The 21,306-nt window shown below is 37.3% G+C and overlaps 1 protein-coding gene across 1 annotated transcript in view; it reads left to right on the top strand.

The window, feature by feature from the left end:
- LOC150081900 (mitogen-activated protein kinase-binding protein 1-like) overlaps window positions 1-21,306 on the top strand; it is a 470,343-nt gene that overhangs the window by 215,204 nt on the left and 233,833 nt on the right. The window contains exon 12 of the mRNA XM_090378972.1: window positions 6,731-6,797. Within this exon, the coding sequence (XP_090235098.1) occupies window positions 6,731-6,797 (67 nt within the window). The remainder of the gene's footprint in view (window positions 1-6,730; window positions 6,798-21,306) is intronic.

Genomic DNA, 21,306 nt, shown 5'->3' with positions numbered 1-21,306 from the left:
TATACAAAACAACAATGGACCCAATACCAAACCCTGGAGAACTCCACTAATAAAATTTGTCCACAAAGAGCAGTATCCATTGATTACCACTCTCTGTCATCTCCCACTCAACCACCCCTTTATCCATTGTAGCAACTTACCCTTAATGCCATATCTCTCCAATTTGCACAGCAGTCTTCCATGTGCAAAAGTATCAAAAGATTTCCTGAAATCCAAGTATATGATATTAAAATTATTTTTGGCATTCAGTTCCTTTGTGACCACATTTGCATTTAGTTCCTTTGTGATTATCCAATCAAATTGGTCAGACAAGACCTTCCTTTAACAAACCCATGCTGTTCCTTAACTATTACTGCAGTCTTGCCTAGATGATCCTGCAATGCTTCTTTAACCAGTGATTCCATTATTTTCCCTGGAACACAAGTTGAACTAACAGGTCTATAGTTACTTGTGTCACCTTTTGAACCCCCCCACTTTGTTAATTGGTGATACATTTGCACACCTCCAGTCCATGGGGACTTCCACTGAGTCCAAGGAAGCTCTCATAATTATGACTAAGGAATTGCTTACATCCTTTGCTGCCTCCTTTTATATAACTGTATAGACCCCATCCACCCCAGTTGCCTTTTTTATGTTTAATTTGAACAATTTCTCCTCCACTTTGCTCTCAGTTATTACAAAATCACTTAGCTTCCTCTTAGAGTTTGATCAACTTCTGGCACTCCTCTAATTGAATAACTCCTCATGTGTGAATATAGATGCAAAATACTCATTCAGTTTATCAGCTACCTGAGCATGATCATCAACAGTCAACCCATCTGTTTTATGTGGTCCAATCTGATTCATCCTTTTCATTCTAGAGTTTGCATAAATAAAGAACTCTTTGCTGTTTTTCTTTGAATCCTTTACCAAAGATTTCTAGTAATCTGCTGTTGCCTGACTAACCTCCTTTGTGACTTGATTACAGGCTAGTTTATATCTGCCATAGGCTTCTGTGTTACCTGATACTTTATATGCATCCCATACATTTTTATTCTCTGCCACGATCCTCATTAGTTCATCTGACACCCATTTAGGCCCAAACCTCGAACTGGCCTTTTCCTTTAGCCTTGATCGTAATTAAATTAGCATTAGTAGAGGCATATGATGCAAGAAAGCAAGCTTATGCAGCATCAGCCAAAAAAAAAAAAAAAAACCCACTTCCACTCCCCCTCCCCCATTCGTTCGAAATACCTGTCCAGCTGAGCCTTAAATTTATTTAGGCTATCAACTTCCACGACAAGGGATGGAAGTCTGTTCCACCAACCAACTACCCGCTGGCTAAAGGCAAATTTCCGCACGTCTGTCCTACATCTATCTTTCCTCAATTTGAATTTATGCCCTCTCAGGTGATTATTCTGAGCAAGAGGAAGAATCCCATCAGCATTGAGCATGCTCAAACCATTCAAGGCTTTATACACCTCTATCAGATCACCTCACTGGTGCCTAGTCTCCAGACACTGTAATTTGCAAAACTTAAGCCTTTCTTCGTAAGAGTATCCCTTTGTTCCATTCACTAATCTTGTTGCCCTTCTCTGTATTCGTTCCAGCAGCTCTACATCCTTCTTGAAATGAGGCCTCCAGACCTGTATACAGTACTCAAGGTGTGGCCTGACCATTGCCTTATACAAGGGAATAATCACCTCCTTATCCCTGCTAGAGAAATTCCTGTATATCATTGACAAGACACCATGAGCTACTCTTGCAGGCCGTCTGCACTGCTCAGAGAACTTCATATATCTGCCTACACAGTTACCTCCAGATCCTTTTCATTTTCTACCACTGGCAGTGTAGTACCACAGAGTTGAGTAATTCCCACATCAGTACATTGTGATCACTGTCATCCAGTGGTTCCTTTATCTGCAAATTCTTAATGCATGAATAATCACTGCTGATAATCAGATCAAGAGTGTTACTCCCTCTGGTTGCCTCTCGAACATGTTGCTGTAGAAAACAGTCATCCAGTGAATCCACAAAAGTCTTGCTAGTGTGTGAGTGACCAACCCACAAGTTCCAGTCAATATCTGGAAAGTTAAAATCCCCCATTATAAGACATTTGCCCACTCTATTTGCTTATACAGTAAGCCTCCTGGCTTACTCTATAAGCAAATAGAGTGGGCTTGAAAGTTTTGAACAGGCTTCCATCCATTGTAATGGAAGTGGATAGTTTGAATAAATTCAAGAGGACAAATTTTTGAAGGGTATAATTCGGTGAACTGTTTTTTTTTTGGCTGATGCTATATAAGCTTGCTTTCTTGCATCATTTGCCCTTATTACTACCACTGCTACTAGTAAAATAATGCCATTTTATTGTATGATGTGGCAAAGCACCACACATAAATGTGACATCAGTAATTAGCAGGTATTTTTGATAGGAACATGGACAAACATTGAGATATGAAGTAAATTAAGAAATTTTGTTCACTGAAAGAAAATGTGTTATCTTTAAAGCATAAGGCGATTGTAAGGCCCCATTTGGAATATTGTGTTCAAATATGAAGACCCCATATAAAAAAGAAAAATGAGCTCCTTGAAAGGGTCCAAAGATGGGCAACCATCATGTTGAGATTGGCAAATGGGTGACCATATCGAGGGTTTTCTTGGTTTTCCGGAAATGTACTTACTGCCCAAACTAACTTGTGAAGTACTAGAGAGATACAGTTCTATGACATGATATGCATTGTTATTTGTGTAAAGTAAAACTAAAGTTATCTAAAAAAATGCAATTTTGTAGTTAACATTTGACACTAAACTCTCAATATGAGGAAAGACTGATTTGTGTGCTACAGAGCTTAGCAACCAGGCACCTTACAGGGGGCCTGAATGAAGTTTGTAAGGCCCTAAGGGGGGGTTAGTAATACGAATGAAGGCAGGATTTTGACTGTTAATAAAGAATTCTAGAGAATTCCAGAATGAGGGGGCCATAAATTCAAATTACAGGGGAAGAGGTTTAGATTAGATTGTAGGAAGTTTTCTTTTAGCCAACAAGTTTTTGACTGCTGTAACAAATTGCCTCCACAGGTAGTTGAGGCTGGCAGTTTGAAGAAATTCAAAGGTCAACTGTATAGTTACCTATGTGAGGAGGGAAGTGCTTAATTTATGTTTTCTTTTCTTGTGGTTTTTTTTTTTTTTTGTTTTTGTCCAGTGCAGCAAAAGCCTGTGGGATGTCATTATCATGCCACATGTAATCATGCAAAATTCAATAGTGATTCAAGCAATGTGGGTTGTGGTCCACCAAAAAAAAAAAAAAAATATATATATATATATATATTCTGTTTGGAAGGAAATTTGTATTAATGAAGATATAAGTGGTGACAGCTTTGCTTGACTAAGGTTTCTTTATGGTGGTTACCCAAGCACATATGTACTGTGGAAAAAGTACCTTAAGCTGTGGTTGTATTTATTGTAAAAAAAAAAATGTTATAATGCTTTTTTACATCCATTATGAATTGACTTTTATACTTTCCTTTCTGAATATTCTCTCATAAGTAATTATCTGATGAATGATTATCTTATTTTATATAGAAGCAGTTATATTATATAAAGATTTTCAAAACATAGTTTGAAATAAACGCCTAAAACACATTTCAAATAATCTTTCTTTCCAGAATTTTTTATTATATTAAATATTGTAAACTTCTTAAACTAGGTGTAAAATGCCAACCTATAAGAAAATACGAGACACTTGGGAAAAAGTTGCATTTCTTAATGAGAATATAAGATTAAAAAAAAAGAAACACTTTGCTAATTATTAGGTTGAAGTTGGTATCATCAGATAGGTAATACTAATTCTGTATAGGAAGATATTTTATTTGCTACTACTGCCTTGTAGAGATATCGAACACATCTTTCAGTGGTCCTCATTGCTATACAGAATACTAATTTGGGTGCCTCTTGGTCTGCCTATTTGCACCTGACTTTTAGAACACATTAGCGTGGCAGGAATACCACTCACTTTGATTCATGTATTAAATGATTCACGTATGCAATATACAACCTAATAAATGTGTATGAGGTTACAGTGTTTGAGTACAGTAGTATACGCATTTCAGTTGACTGTGGTTCAAGTCCACATGACTGCTAAATAAGGTAATGTTCTCGTATTCTCAATTTTGTAAACTCCTCTTACTCTATTTGGCCATCCTGATATAAACAGTAGTAAAATATTGTTAGGTGCAAGTTTATATAATGAAGGGGAAAACTTATTTACTTAACTTAGTTTTATTGCTCTCCCTCTGAGTGAGATACTGAATCTCTGGTTTGTGAAAAATATATATCAGATGCAGCATTGTGAGCCCAGGAATGCAATGGTAATGAAACTAAAGAAATATAATTTAGGTCACATGGATTTGCACAGAAGATTGTTTTATTTTCATATTGCATTCTTCTCTTTCTTGGTGATTCCCTTCTACTTCTGTCTCTCTCTCTCTCTCTCTCTCTCTCTCTCTCTCTCTCTCTCTCTCTCTCTCTCTCTCTCTCTCTCTCTCTCAGAGTAATTCAGAAAATTCTTTTTGGCTGGTGCAGCATAAGCCTCAGGCTTCCTTGCACCGTATAGCTAATAATAATAATAATCTGTAGGAGGCAGATTCAACATCTTCAAAGCATCATATATGCAATGAGTGAAATACATAGAATTAATTACAGTTGTACTCAATTTATACTACATTTCCCAATCATAATATCTCGACACCCCATCCGTTGATTATCCAGTTGGTTATATAAGTTGGGGTTGACTTACATGTAGCCAATGGGGGGTTGTTATGTGGCTAAATGCTGTGGATTTTGGGGACAGGGATATATTATGGATGGCATATTAGGCTGGTTTTGAGGTTAAGGGAGGGGTATGGAAGAGTTTGAAGGTATATCTATATAATAATCCATAAGTCTTAGTCTTTTATAAACTTTTTAACTTGTTGTGAATTATTAAATATGATCCGATCTGATCAACTGACATATGATCTTTTCAATAACTGATTGTATTATACTACCAAATTCATTAAAATTAAATTAAATTACAATATCCAAAAAAATTGCATACAGTTTGCCAAATTGTTATGATTATTACAATAATAATAATAATAATAATAATAATAATAATAATAATAATAATAATTTTTGGTTGATTAAGTGGTTATTTCAAGTTTAAGTTTAAATTTTAAATTAACTTTGATTTGATTTTGACTGGGATCCCTGAAATTACTTTTTCCATTAAGAGGTTTTTTCTTCTTTTTGCTGAGAACTTCTTCAGGATATCTGCATGGAATAGGTTGTAATAGGCATCATGGAGGTTAACTCCTTCCTTCCTTCCTTCTTGTTGATTGTAGAGTTTCTAAAATATTTTATGAAATAGGCTGCTTTGAATGTTTTGGGGTATGATGAATCTGTCATCAGCACTATCATTTTGGAGAAGTCCCGTGTGCCCTTGCAGGAAAGGGCGTATGCACTATCTCTGACTTTTAGATTTTTTAGATTCTGCCATGTTAGTGTCTTTCTTATGATCTTGTATCCTTTTGTTGAGTCTTCTGTATGTTTCTCCAACAGAGGTTGAGTTTCATGAGCATGGATAAAGTACACGGGGCCTCTAACTCTAGAGGCCCCGTGTACATTGGCTGATGTTCTTGGATAGTTTTTGTTTCAGAGATTGGGTTCCTGCATAGAATGTAGGAATGTTGTAGGTTTCTGCTGCTTTTGCTATGATGCTGCTAATTCCTGGGATGTATGAAATAATGAGCTTGGGAGCTTGATCTTAGGTTTTTCTTTTTTTCTGTGGAGGTCTGGAACTATTGTTTAGTTTTTTTGATGGTGCTATCTATTAATGCTGGAGGATAATGGTTCTTTAAAGCTATTGCTTTTATGGTTGAGATTTCCTGTTCCAGTGATTTCAAACCAGCCTAATTTTCTCTCCATAATATATCCCTGTTCCCAAAATCTGCTAGGTTTAGTCATGCAGCAACCTCCCAACCTCCCACCTTAGTCATCCCCAATGCATATAAACATCAGCCCACTCCTATCTCTCCAGTCCTCCCCAACCGTACCAAGAAACAGAAACTCCACTTCAGTATCATGTTAACAGGTAAGCCCTTCCAACCTAATTTAGAGAGTAACTCTAGGGATTTTTCATAAACTATATTTATTGATTAATGAATTAATTAAATAATAAGCAAAATGTAATAATTAGATGGCAATTGCATATATAATGGAGTATATTATAATATTGTAGATGTAATTAGAATATATGGTATTATAAATATTTGAATTATCCTCTATTTAACTTAATTCAATCAATGATGCATATATCATTATCAAATTGAAAACTTGCAGTATCACTCCTCAGACAATGTTCTAACTGCAATAGGCATTGGGGTGGTTTAGCCCTCTAAACTGTATAATTTCAATAATAAATTACTTAATTTATCATGACATAATAGTGTAGTATCTATCAATTCATTAACATAATAAGAATCAATTTAGTTTCTTTACAAACCATACAGGTATATTTAGAGAAAAATTAGCATAATGAAAACAAAACTGCTGTTATAAATAAGATGAGTTTTTCTCATAAAAATATAGACAATTCATACTGAGAGGAAGTCTATGAAATTGTGTTGCTTTTGTTATCAGATTTTATTCATTTAGAATAAATAATTTTGTGATGATAAATAAAGTTTTAAATAATCCCTTACTTCCACAGGAACTTTTAAAGATTTTATATACTGATGCTGACATCACATTTCTCTGTGATATGGATCTTAACCCACGTAAGTGTCAGTTAAATATATGTGGTGTGTCATATGTACTATCATTCAACAGGTATTGAGACATCAAGTGTAGAAACAATGGCCCATTTGAGAGGTCAGGTGGTGTGTGAATGAAAACCATGGTTTTGAGCAGCATGTAAGAGGCCTACAGCAGAAGAGCAGGCATAGGCAATTAGATGCAAGATAGGACAAGCCACACAGTTGTATTTGGAGAAAAATGAGTATAATGGTCATCTTCTTCTCTGTGTGCCGTCTCCTAACGGAGGTTGGCGACCACTACAGCAAATGGCTCTCTGTCTCTGGTAGCTCTGAACAGCTGCTCGGTGTTCAGTCCTATCCAATTCTTAATGTGTATTAAGAATTGGACAGTATATAATGGTCATAACTGTTGGAAATATACAATAATGGAAAAGAGTAATGTCTTTCACTCAAAACCCAGTAGGCAGTCATTAATTGCTCCAAAGGCCTGGCAGTAGCTGGAATGCATTGTAACAGGAAATGGCCAAGCTATCTTTGCTCTTGATTACTGAGAGAGAGAGAGAGAGAGAGAGAGAGAGAGAGAGAGAGAGAGAGAGAGAGAGAGAGAGAGAGCACATGGTCATGTAGCTGCTTAGCATAACATGTAATGATGAATTATGCAACAGTATACTATGGTTCGGCATCTGATGAAGGAACAATTTCATGTATTATACTCATTGCATTATATCCATATCTATGGCAGTAATGTGATGGTCTGGGTATGCTTCATAAGGTCTGACTCAGGCTCATAGGTTGCTGTGCATGGAACTATTGAATGGTGATGCCCACCATGATATGCTCATCAGTTCTGTCCCACCCATATTATGGAAATCCTGTAGAGAAAGGTCATTCTAATACTCAGGTAGGGCTCTCAATTGACCTACTTGTATCGGAACAAGTGCTATGAATAACTTTCTAAATACTTGGAGCCATATTCTAAATCCACATAAACATCTCTGGGATGTGGGAGGAGCAACAGCTGAAAGTCAGAAGAGATATCTAACTTATATGAATAAACTAGCCGCTGCCTTAAGGGATAAAATGTGGAAATTTACTTGCAGGAATCTTGTTGAGAGTGCACCCTGGTGAATTTCTGTAGTAATTTAAGGATGTGGTACCTACTCCAGAATTTCAGCAATTTCCAATTCTTCACACTCCGTCTCTTTCTGTTTCAGCACCTGTTAGATAATAGTGTATATGTATATATGTTATTGTTTTTTTTTATGAATTAAAGCCTTTAAATATATTCCTTTGGAGAACTATCCAAATCATTTCAGTTCTGTAATTACTCATTCAATTATTCATCATTCAAGTTAGTTCCATAATGTAACAGTTCCATTTATAATATTTCCATATTGTTAGAGTGCATAAAATATACTTTTATTGCTAATTACGTTTAAGCATCAAATTACATTTAAATATTATTGAATATTTTAATTTGAATTATTTTGCTTTTTAGTAGCTGTTATTTCCCATTTGACTCATTATTTTGCTTTTGTTAATTTTCAGAAAATGCTATGAACATATATTTGATTATTGTCTTCAATAGAAGTTGTTTGATATCTTGTGTTTTTTCACAAGATATCAAACAACATATCTATATACAGGGTGTTCTGTATGGGTCTGATTTTGGGATTGATTTAGCACCTAAAAATATTGAAAAAATGTTATGTTCAATTCAGAATGGTTACATAGACATGACTGTTTAAATTTTAAAAAATGGCTATGGAACTTTCAGTGGTAAAAAATTATACATATAATAAATAAGAATAACATACACGGCCTCCGTAACCAAGTGGTCAGGAGCGGGAGTGCAGTAGTACACGCTCTTTGAGTAGACCGGGGTTCAAGCCCCTGACTGCTGAATACGGTCGATCTGCCAACCTGCACTGGACCAGCGTGGCAGATTATGGTCCATTTCCCTCAGCATGAATTGTTGAGGAGGCTTCCATCCTGCAGTGGGTTGATAATGGCTGCACTTTACTTTTACTTTACCTAGTAAAATGGTTATTCATATTAGATACATATTTACTTTTTATTTATTTCTTATTATTTTTTACCATTAAATTTTGTATCCATTTTTTAAAATTCAGAGAGCCATAGTCCATAAACATTTGTTCTGAATTGGACACGTGTATATGAATTTGTCATTGCTTTCCTCTCCTGAATTCATCCTGAAAGTATGGCCCATATGTTATGAAACATTCTGTATCTGGAGATTTCAAATTTAACCTGGAATTTGATAGATATCAACACCACTTTAAAACTATCTTTTCCACCTCATCATTAGACATGAATCTCTTGCCTCTTAGGTGTTCTTTCTCATATTTCATCATATCACTGATATACACAGTCACGGAGTAGTCACAGTGTACACAGTATTATCATTATATTAGCATCATCATCATATTAACATCAGTAAGGATTATAATTGGCATTCGATATTTGCCTTCTATTGGCAGGGTTTGGCGCCTTGACCACTCGGCCACCCTGGCGATCATGTACATCTTTCAATGTGCCACTGAAAGATGTATATGATTATCATGTGCGGCCTCTCTGGAGACATATATTTACCCTTTTTAAGTTCATTTCAATTATATTTTAAATGATATGTCCACTTATGTAGGAATTGTCTTGAAATCTTCAAAATGAAGTTTAACATTTTGAAGGCTAAAAGTAAGAAACATGCTGCTTGTTCGTGCGGTAGTCTGAACTTCTGGTCTCATGTCAGCGCTATTGGTTGAAGCTGTTGTCTGTCCATACCCCCCCCCCCCACTATATTCTAGTGGTTCTGTTTTAGTCTGGTTTAGTCTCACTTGCCCTAATCTCAGAAGTATTAATGGTCACTTGCCATAATCATACATGCCCTAGTGAATGCTTGCCATAATTGCATCCCAATGGTTAAACCCTAAGCAAGTATATAATTGCATACCTGCAATCCCTTTCATTCTAATAACCCTTTACAAGGGGCTAGGATTACATTTAAGATTACAATTGGCATACATTGAAGAACAAATTGTCAGAAAGTTAGTGAAGTCAGTGGTGGGATTGGCATTTGTTTCTTTAGATGAACTAGAGGAAGCTTGGGAAGAAATCATTCGAGAACGTCCACCACCAGAACATCCTTCATATGAAAGGTGTTAAGAGCTTATAAAATACTACGAAACAAATTGGATTGGACCCACTGCTCACTTTCAGCCATCACTGTGGAATTGTCATGCTAATTTTGGTCCTCAGACAGTAAATCATGTGGAAGGATGGCATTATGCCTTAAATAAATCTGTGGGACACCTTCTTAATATATGGAAGATCACTACCCATTTAAAAAACAAGCTAACTTTAAGAGAATACTAGGATTAGTAAATGTTGGAAATCTTCTACCTCGTAAAAACCATAAATACGAGGGCATTAATAATAAATTAATGAAATTACCAGCAGACAGACAAAATGGGGACTTCAATTTACATAATTTTGTGCAAGCAGTTGGTTACTTTCTTCTATTAAATGATTAGTATAATTTAAACTTTAATAATTTATATTTGTATTTTAAACTTGTGTTTATTTCTTTATTTGATATCAAAACATTTATACATAAAGAAAAATAAATTTTATTAACTAAACAATTTTTTATTACCATATTTTTATTTTGATGTTATTTTATTTATTTATTTTTTATATTATGTTTTTGAAGTCCATTTTTATATTTTTATCACTCCGAAAAAATAGGATACGGTTACATATACACAACAGAAATGTGATTAGGGCAAGTGAGACACATTGCATATACTTTTAGGGCAAGTGGGAAATAGGGCTTAAGCTATTAGGGCATATGAATTAGGGCAAGTGGAGTAATGCTGTTAAATCTTCATTCTAATTTTGTGTTACCTTTTCACACTCTTATTCTGATAATGTACTTATTCTGATACATTCTGATACATACTGATCAACATACTGGTCTTATTCTGATACATACTGGTCTTATTCTGATACATACGAATTAACACGTGACACAGACGCCTAAGATAGATACAAGTTGATCTGTAACCAAGTTACAAAGGAGGTTAGGCAGGCAAAGGCAGATTACGAGAAATCTTTGGCAAGGGATGCAAAGAAAAACAGCAAAGAGTTCTTTACTTATGTAAACTCTAGAAGGAAGGGGATGAATCAGATTGGTCCACTTGATATCGATGGGTCAACTGTTGATGATCCTGCTGGTAGCTAACAAACTGAATGAATATTTTGCATCGACATTCACACATGAGGAGTTATTCAGCGAGGGGAATGCCAGAGGTGTATTCAACTCTGGCAGTAAGCTAGAGAATCTTGTAATAACTGAGAGTAAAGTGGAGGAGAAATTGTTGAAGATAAATACAAGAAAGGCACCTGGGGTGGATGAGATCTATCCTGTTATATTAAAGGAGGCAGCAAAGGAAGTAAGCAAACCCTTAGCCATAATTATGAGAGCTTCCTTGGACTCAGGGGAAGTACCCATGGACTCGAGATGTGCAAATGTGACCCCAATTCACAAAGGAGGATCAAAGGGCGACACAAGTAATTATAGACCTGTTAGTTTAACTTCTGTTCCTGGAAAATTAATGGAGGCACTGGTTAAAGAAGCACTGCAGGATCATCTAGACAAGACTTCAGTTATAGCTCAGACACAGCATGGTTTGTTAAGGGGAAGTCTTGCCTGACCAATTTGATTGGATACTATGATGCAGTCACAAAAGAACTGGATGCAGGGAATAACTTTGATATTATATACTTGGATCTTAGAAAGGCTTTTGATACTGTTGCACATGGAAGACTGCTGCACAAATTGGAGCAGTGTGGCATTGGAGACAAATTGCTGCTGTGGATAAAGGGGTGGTTGAGGGGGAGAAGACAGAGAGTGGTAATCAATGGACACTGCTCATCGTGGACTAATGTTATTAGTGGAGTCCCTCAGGGTTCAGTATTGGGTCTATTATTGTTTTCTGTATTTATAAATGATATTGATGATGGTATATCAAGCTTAATGTCCAAGTTTGCAGACGATACGAAGGTTGGCAGGGTTGTCAAGGACACTACTGACACTATGCTGCTGCAACAGGATCTGGAAAGGTTGAGCAGATGGGCTGAGAGGTGGCAAATGAAGTTTAACATTGACAAATGTAAAGTACTACATATGGGAAACAGCAACCCCAGAGCAACGTATCAACTCTGTGGTACTACACTGACAGTGGTAGAGAATGAAAGGGACCTGGGGGTGGTTGTGCAAGCAGATATGAAGTTTTCTGAGCAGTACAGACAGGCTGCAAGAGTAGCTCATGGTGTATTGTTATATAGCAATTTTTCTAGCAGGGATAAGGAGGTGATTATTCCCTTGTATAAGGCAATGGTCAGACCACACCTAGAGTACTGTATACAGGTCTGGAGGCCTCATTTCAAGAAGGATGTAGAGATGCTGGAACGAGTACAGAGAAGGACAACAAGATTAGTGAATGGAACAAAGGGGTGCTCTTACGAAGAAAGGCTTAAGTTTTGCAAATTACAGTGTGTGGAGACTAGGCACCGGCGAGGTGATCTGATAGAGGTGTATAAAGCCTTGAATGGTTTGAGCATGCTCAATGCTGATGGGATTCTTCCTCTTGCTCAGAATAATCAGCTGAGTGGGCATAAATTCAAATTGAGGAAAGACAGATGTAGGATAGACGTACAGAAATTTGCCTTTAGCCAGCGGGTAGTTGGTTGGTGGAACAGACTTCCATCCCTTGTTGTGGAAGTTGATAGCCTAAATAAGTTTAAGGCTCAGCTGGACAGGTATTTTGAACGAACAGAGGGGTGAAGTGGAAGTGGTTATTTATTTATTTTTTTTTTTTTTGGCTGATGCTGCATAAGCTTGCTTTCTTGCATCAAATGCCTCTAGTAATGCTAATGCTAATGTTTTTTTTTTATTGCACAGAAAATTTTCTGATATATAGCTATTTTCTAAAAAGAAAGTTATTCCTTCCAGTTATTTTCCCTCCCATTGAGTTTACCTCAACACTTTTCAAAGTAATGGAGAAATTCATCAACCACCAACTCTTACATGGTCATGAAATTTTTCATGTGGATTCCATGAGTATTGGTGAACTGTACTACCTTCACATATGTTACTCAACTTTAGACAGATTGAATGGAAAAGTTTGTTGAAACTAAAACAGTTTTTCTCAAAATTGCTAGAACTTTTAATCAGATTTGGCATAAAGAGCTAAAGAAGCTTCCATCTAATAGTGCTTTCTCTTTTTTACAGTTGGGTAGCCAGTTTTCTCTCTACTGCTCACTGTGTGTGATGGTAGATAGTCCCGTCTTTTAACTTCTTTACTAGTGCTGAAGTTCCCCTAGCTTCTGTTCTTTCACCCACTCATTTCCTCCTGTATATTAATTACTTTGACACTATCTGCATATCTTTAATTAGCTTTGCAGGTGACAATGCAGTCCACTTTCTAGTTTGATAAGTCCTCCATGACAGTATATATGACAGGTTTTGCCGCTTTACTCGGCCACATATTTCGAGAGGCCCGACCACAAACACATTGTGGTCGGGCCACGTTGAGTTCAGATCACGTTGAAAACCTGAGGGATTCTTAAAAGTCTCTTAAATCAGGGCGGCAATTGGCTGATCTCAGGTGGAGTAGAGATTTAACTTGTGAATATAGACATAATAGCATAATCAACACAATATGATCTTAGATGCTAATGCTGTATATAAATAACAACAATAACTGGTTCAGAAAATTCTCCTCTGCATAAAAACAGTTATAACTTCTCAAATATACTCTGCCAATCACTTAAATGCTAAACTGCAGGTAATTTTCTAGTGGGAAGAACAAAACAACTTAGTTAACTTCAGCTTGTCTAAAACTTGGTCCTCTTTTATTTCTTAAAAAAAAAAAATAAATAAAAAAAAAAAAAAAATATATATATATATATATATATATAAATAAAAATAAACATTTGTTAGGAATGTTTATTGTGAGAAATTGCTTCTCCACATAATCATCACTTAGATTTCTGAACTAGGTCACATATTTTTACTGGAGATAATCCTGAATTCTAATTTTGTTTGACAAAAGAATATCAATATTGTTTCCCCTGCATTGAAAGAACTAAATTTTCTCCCTCACTTTTAGCATTACTTTTCTTATAAATAGCTAATAACTCTATGAAAATCACAGATATGCTCAGTATGAAAATTTTCCCCACATCTGCCATGGGCCCCCCACACCCCTAAGTTATCAAACTCCAAGATTTTTTCCAGAAGAGAGCATTTGGATTAATTTAATGATTAACACGAAGTAATGATTCCTCAAAAATTCATTCCACTTCCTGTCATACTGTGATTCAGTGGCATACCATTTTTACAGATATTTTCATGGGCACCATTCATCTGAATGAGTAAATGTAATTCACCCTGTTCTTCCAAACCAGTCTGAACATATGCTTCAAACTAATTGATATCTATTCACAAACATTTCCTTGATCTTATTTATCCCTTTTGTCTTTTGGAATTTCTTTCCTTTGTATGTTTTTCTGAAAATTACCATCTACAGAAACATAAGCTGATTGCTTTCTTGGTGATTCCCTTCTACTTCTCTCTCTCTCTCTCTCTCTCTCTCACTCTCACTCAGGGTAATGCAGGATTTTTTTTTTTGGCTGGTGCAGCATAAGCCTCAGACTTCCTTGCACCATATGGCTAATAATAAGTGGGAACAACTGTTTTCCTGATGGTATTGTAGTACTGTAGATTCCATTATCTTTTGTATTTGGGATCACTATAAAAAAATCAAGTGCAAAAGCTGTATCTTGAAACGTGGTCACACCTTGTTTGCTGAGGCCATGCCCTTGAGTTAGCATTAGCATTAGTAGAGACATATGATGCAAGAAATCAAGCTTATATAGCATCAGCCAAAAAAACCTTCCCGTTTCATCCATCCATTCACTCCAAACGTTTGTCTAGTTCAACCTTGAATTCATTTAAGCTGTCAACTTCCACAACTATAGATGGCAGTTTGTTCCAGCAATCAACCACCCACTGGCTAAAGGCAAGTTTCTGCACATCTATTCTACAACTGTCGTTCCTCAATTTGAATTTATGCCCCCTCAGGTGCAGAATCTGAGCAAGAGGAAGAATCCCATCAGCATTGAGCTTGCTCAAACCGTTCAAGGCCTTACACACCTCAATAAGATCACCTCACAGGTGGCTAGTTTCCAGCTTCTCCAATTTGCAGAACTTATGCTTTTCTTGGTAAGCGTAACCCTTTGTTCAACTCACTAATCTCATTGCCCTTCTCTGTACTCGTTCTAGCAGCTCTACATCTTTCCTAAAATGAGGCCTCCAGACTAGTATGCAATAATCAAGGTGTGGCCTGACTATTGCCTTATACAAGGGGATAATCACCTCCTTATCCCTGCTAGCAAAATTCCTATATATCATTGACAAAGGCGCCTCCATAGCCAGGTGGGCAGGAGCAGCAGTACGTAGCACACGCTTCTTAATTAGACCGGGGTTCGAGCCCGTGACCACCAAATATGGAGGATGTGGAAAGGTCAGGAAATGACCACCGCATATACCCCGAATAACATGGCCTTAGTTGCTAATGCTCCTGAAAACCGAATCATTGACAAAACCCCATGAGCTATTCTTGTAGCCTGTCTGCACTGCTCAGACTGCTATCTGACTGGGCAACTATCCCCAGATCTTTTTCATTCTCTACCACCCTAGTGTAGAACTGCACAGTTGGTATGTTACTCTGGGGTTACTGATACCCATATGCAGTACTTGGCCTTTGTCAATGTTAAACTTCAGTTGCCACCTGTTAGCCCATCCACTCAACTTTTCTAGATCCTGTTGGAGTAGTGTACCATCTTTACTGTCATTGTTAACCTACCAACCCTACCAGCCTTTGTATTGTCTGCAAACTTGCAGACATTAAGCCTGATTTACCTTTATCAATATCATTGATAAAAACAAAAAACAATAATGGGCCCAACACAAACCCCTGGGGGACTTCATTAATAACATTAGTCTACAAAGAGCAGTGTCCATTGACACTGCTCAGGCCACACCACCATGAAAATTATTTCTCCCTCAACCATCCCTTTATCCATAGCAGCAACTTGCCCTTAATGCCATACTATTCCAACTTGTACAGTACTCTTCCATGTGCAACAGTATCAAAATCTTCAAAAAGGCCTCTAAGGTTGGGAGAATGATTCATATCACAAATTTAAACAAGTACACCAACCGTTTAACTATAATAGTTTAATACTGAAAACTATAAAATGTACCAGACGATACAGTACTGTAAAATAATATTTACAAAAACTGACTTACAAAATAAAATGTATGATGAAATTTTAAAATACAATAAAATATAATAAAGGTTAATAAAACAATCATTGTTTTATTGCTTTTAATCTTTATTATATTTTATTGTATTTTAAAATTTCATTATACATTTTATTTTGTAAGTCAGTTTTTGTAAATATTATTTTACAGTACTGTATTGTCTGGTACATTTTATAGTTTTCAGTATTAAACTATTATAGTTAAACAGTTGGTGTACTTGTTTAAATTTGTGATATGAACAGTATCAAAAGCTTTCCTGAAATCCAGATATATGATATCAAAATTATTTTTTTCATCCACTTCCCTTGTGACCACATCATAGTATCCAATCAGATTGGTGAGACAAGACTTCCCCATAACAAATCCATTCTGTATATGAACTATAACTGCAGTCTTGTCTATATGATCCTGCAGTGCTTCTTTAACTAGTGACTCCATTATTTTCCCCGGAACAGAACTAACAGGTCTGTAATTATTCGTGTCACCTTTCGATCCCCTTTGTGAATTGGGGAAAATAATGGAGATTTGCACATCTGTGATCCATGGGGACCACCCCTGAGTTCAAGGATGCCCTCATTATCATGGCTAAGGACCTGCTTACTTCCTTTGCTGCCTCCTTTAATATAACTTGATAGATGCCATCCATCCCAGGTGCCTTCCTTATGTTTAACTTCAATAATTTCTCCTCCACTTTGCTCTCAGTTGTTACAAAATCATTTAACTCCCTGTTAGAGTTTGATAAGTTTCTGGCCCCCACTTCCCTACAGAATTTCTCATATGTGAATATAGATACAAAATTCTCATTCAGTTTGTCAGCTACCTGAACAGAATCATTGACAATTGAACCATCAGTATCAAGTGGACCAATGTGATTCATCCCTTTCCTTCTAGAATATACATAAGTAAAGAAGTCTTTACTTTTTCTTTTCATCCCTTGCTAAAGATTTCTCATAATCTGCCTTTGCATGCCTAAACTTCTTTGTGACTTGATTACAAACTATCTTATATCTACCGTAGGCATCCCATGCATTTTTGTTCTTTGCCACAAGTCTCATTAGTTCATCTGACATCCATTTAGGTCTAAACCTTGAACAGTATTTCTTAGTTTGTATGAAGAGCCTAGTAGCTTCCAATATCTAGGAAATAAACTCATACACCGACCATTGAACAAAATTTACTGTAACTAAAATTTTTACAAATAGTATAAAAATATAATATAAAACAAATTATTTACAATAAACTAATGATTGTATATTGCGGAATACTAAAAACTGTAATAAAAGATTGTTTACAATAAAATAAGCTAAAATATAAAATTAAAAGCGCTAAAAACCTGGAGCTTTCGAGAGCATCAGCTCTCTTCTTCAACAGTAATATGACTTTCTGCAACATCTCCTTAAATAGCAGGTTCACGGTACCTCCACACGTGGTATTTCTCCACGTGGTTCAATCGGCACATGGTCAGAACCAGAAGCGGAAATGTCTCGGGTACGTGGCAAAGAAGTTCGTTGTATTAAGTTCATCTGAACTTAATACAATTGTTTCAAAAATAGGATGAATACGCATGCCTCTGTCTCTATTCATGGTATTCTTACTGGATGAACCAATCCGTAAACCCTCGAGCCATTTACGCTCCCAGTATCCGTGTGCACGATCCAAAATAATAGCGTCCTCCAGGGAGATTTGATGCTGCTTCTCCCAAAAATGTTCGGCCACGGCAGACTTACTGTAATCAGCGGTTCTTATGGCATTTAAATGCTCCCCCAGACGATCCCTAAGCCGTCGTTTTGTTTCCCCCACATAACACTCCCCACAATCCGGGCATTCTATTCTATAAATAACTCCGCTACTGAGATCTTTTGGTATACGGTCTTTGACCTGAGACACAGCTGTGCACAGCCTCCGCCCAGGAAGCTGTACACAGCGTGTCTTATAACCCCGTAAAATTCTTGCCAGATGCTCAGTAAGGCCCGGATAGTAGGGGATGTATGCGGTGGCTACCGGGACGAACGACTCCCTACGCTCGGACACTCCTCTACTATATCTATCCAGGATCCTCTGGGGGTATCCGCACTTTCTAAGTTCTGCCGTGACACGATTAATTTCTTTCTCTTTATCCTCAGAAGTGGTACAGTGTGATCTTACTCTGTCAAATAAAGCTTTTGCTACACTATTCTTGTATTGTCCAGCTTGTGCTGAATTATAGTGGGTGTATTGACCTCTACACATGGGTTTTTTAAAAACTGACGTCTTAAGCCTAGAACCCACCCTAGAGACCAATACATCCAAAAACGAGAGTACCGCCCGTTTCCACCTCTGAGGTGAATTGTATAAATTGGGAGAAGCTATTAAGCCAGCAAACGGCATCATCCTCCCTCCCCTTCTGGACCAAGGCAAAGGTATCATCAACGTATCTTCTCCAATTCCTGATAGGAAATGAACACCCACTAAAAACCCTACTTTCCAACTCCTCCATGGCCAAATTGGCCACGGTGGCACTAATGGGTGAACCCATGGCCGTACCGCGAACCTGCTTATACATAGTTCCTTGAAATAACATGGTAGTGCTAGCTAGACATAATTCTACCCGGGTACAAATATCTTCCACACCGAGCAGTGATCTATTACCAAGTGAGGCATCCCATCCCTGGTCAATGCCATTTTTACACAATATACTCCATGATTAATAGGAATACATGTAAATAAAGATACAACATCAAAAGAGATCATGCTGTCATCATCATTTATAGTCAAATTCCCCACAAAATTCACAAACTCTCTACTGTCCTTAACAACATACTTGGACTGCCCCACTATGGGTGCAATTAATTTGGCCAAGTACCCTGATAGTGCATAGGAAGGACTCCCTATAAATGAAACTATAGGTCTCAAGGGTACTTCTGCCTTATGAATTTTTGGCAGTCCATAGAATCGCGGGAGTTGACTACCTGTAAATAAAGATACAACATCTTTTGATGTTGTATCTTTATTTACATGTATTCTTATTAATCATGCAGTATATTGTGTAAAAATGGCATTGACCAGGGATGCCTCACTTGGTAATAGATCACTGCTCGGTGTGGAAGATATTTGTACCCGGGTAGAATTATGTCTAGCTAGCACTACCATGTTATTTCAAGGAACTATGTATAAGCAGGTTCGCGGTACGGCCATGGGTTCACCCATTAGTGCCACCGTGGCCAATTTGGCCATGGAGGAGTTGGAAAGTAGGGTTTTTAGTGGGTGTTCGTTTCCTATCAGGAATTGGAGAAGATACGTTGATGATACCTTTGCCTTGGTCCAGAAGGGGAGGGAGGATGATGCCGTTTGCTGGCTTAATAGCTTCTCCCAATTTATACAATTCACCTCAGAGGTGGAAACGGGCAGTACTCTGTCGTTTTTGGATGTATTGGTCTCTAGGGTGGGTTCTAGGCTTAAGACGTCAGTTTTTAAAAAACCCATGTGTAGAGGTCAATACACCCACTATAATTCAGCACAAGCTGGACAATACAAGAATAGTGTAGCAAAAGCTTTATTTGACAGAGTAAGATCACACTGTACCACTTCTGAGGATAAAGAGAAAGAAATTAATCGTGTCACGGCAGAACTTAGAAAGTGCGGATACCCCCAGAGGATCCTGGATAGATATAGTAGAGGGGTGTCTGAGCGTAGGGAGTCGTTCGTCCTGGTAGCCACCGCATACATCCCCTACTATCCGGGCCTTACTGGGCATCTGGCAAGAATTTTACAGGGTTATAAGACACGCTGTGTACAGCTTCCTGGGCGGAGGCTGTGCACAGCTGTGTCTCAGGTCAAAGACCGTATACCAAAAGATCTCAGTAGCGGAGTTATTTATAGAATAGAATGCCCGGATTGTGGGGAGTGTTATGTGGGGGAAACAAAACAACGGCTTAGGGATCGTCTGGGGGAGCATTTAAATGCCATAAGAACCGCTGATTACAGTAAGTCTGCCGTGGCCGAACATTTTTGGGAGAAGCAGCATCAAATCTCCCCGGAGGATGCTATTATTTTGGATCGTGCACACGGATACTGGGAGCGTAAATGGCTCGAGGGTTTACGGATTGGTTCATCCAGTAAGAATACTATGAATAGAGACAGAGGCATGTGTATTCATCCTATTTTTGAAACAATTGTATTAAGTTCAGATGAACGATTTTCTTTGCCACGTACCCGAGACATTTCCGCTTCCAGTTCTGACCATGTGCCGATTGAACCATGTGGAGAAATACCACGTGTGGAGGTACCGTGAACCTGCTATTTAAGGAGATGTTGCAGAAAGTCATATTACTGTTGAAGAAGAGAGCTGATGCTCTCGAAAGCTCCAGGTTTTTAGCGCTTTTAATTTTATATTTTAGCTTATTTTATTGTAAACGATCTTTTATTACAGTTTTTAGTATTCCACAATATACAATAATTAGTTTATTGTAAATAATTTATTTTATATTATATTTTTATACTATTTGTAAAAATTTTAGTTACAGTAAATTTTGTTCAATGGTCGGTGTATGAGTTTATTTCCTAGATATGAGTTTTCCCGACCTCAGAGGCCTCTTTCAGGATATAGTAGCTTCCAAGATTAATTCCTTGAATGCTTCCCATTTGGAATTTGCTTTTGGTATCATCATCAGTTGGTTCCACTGTATAGAATTTAAAAACTGTCTGAGACCACTGTAGTCACATTTACAAAAGCAAAAACCCTTCCCTTTACCCCTAACAGTAGTTAAAGCCCACATCAGTACACTGTGATCTGACACCTAGTGGTTCCTTTATCTGAAGATTCTTAATGGATGAATAATCACTGCTGAGTTTTTCCGTGGAAGTAAATATGGGTCTCTCTCTATTGCGTGCTGGTATGTTTGCTTTCATGAGTAAAGTGGTAGAACTATTTCCCATCAGTGGTTATGATGCAATTCAAAAAATCATCTCCGTTTTTCTAATTTATTCATTCCGAACCAGTGAAACGTGAACTCTCGTCACCTTTCATTATGTGAAAGTTGTTTAGGTATCATTGTGCACTTACTTGAGTGAATTCCATTTTGTTATGGAGGCCTGATGTAGCTGAATGGGCAAGCAAGAGAGTGCACATTTGCCTCCAAT

Source organism: Mastigoproctus giganteus, chromosome 8, assembly GCF_048544385.1.
Source record: "Mastigoproctus giganteus isolate SK-2022 chromosome 8, ASM4854438v1, whole genome shotgun sequence".
NCBI classification, from domain to species: Eukaryota; Metazoa; Arthropoda; class Arachnida; order Uropygi; family Thelyphonidae; genus Mastigoproctus; species Mastigoproctus giganteus.
This window is presented reverse-complemented; position numbering and strand designations above follow the sequence as displayed.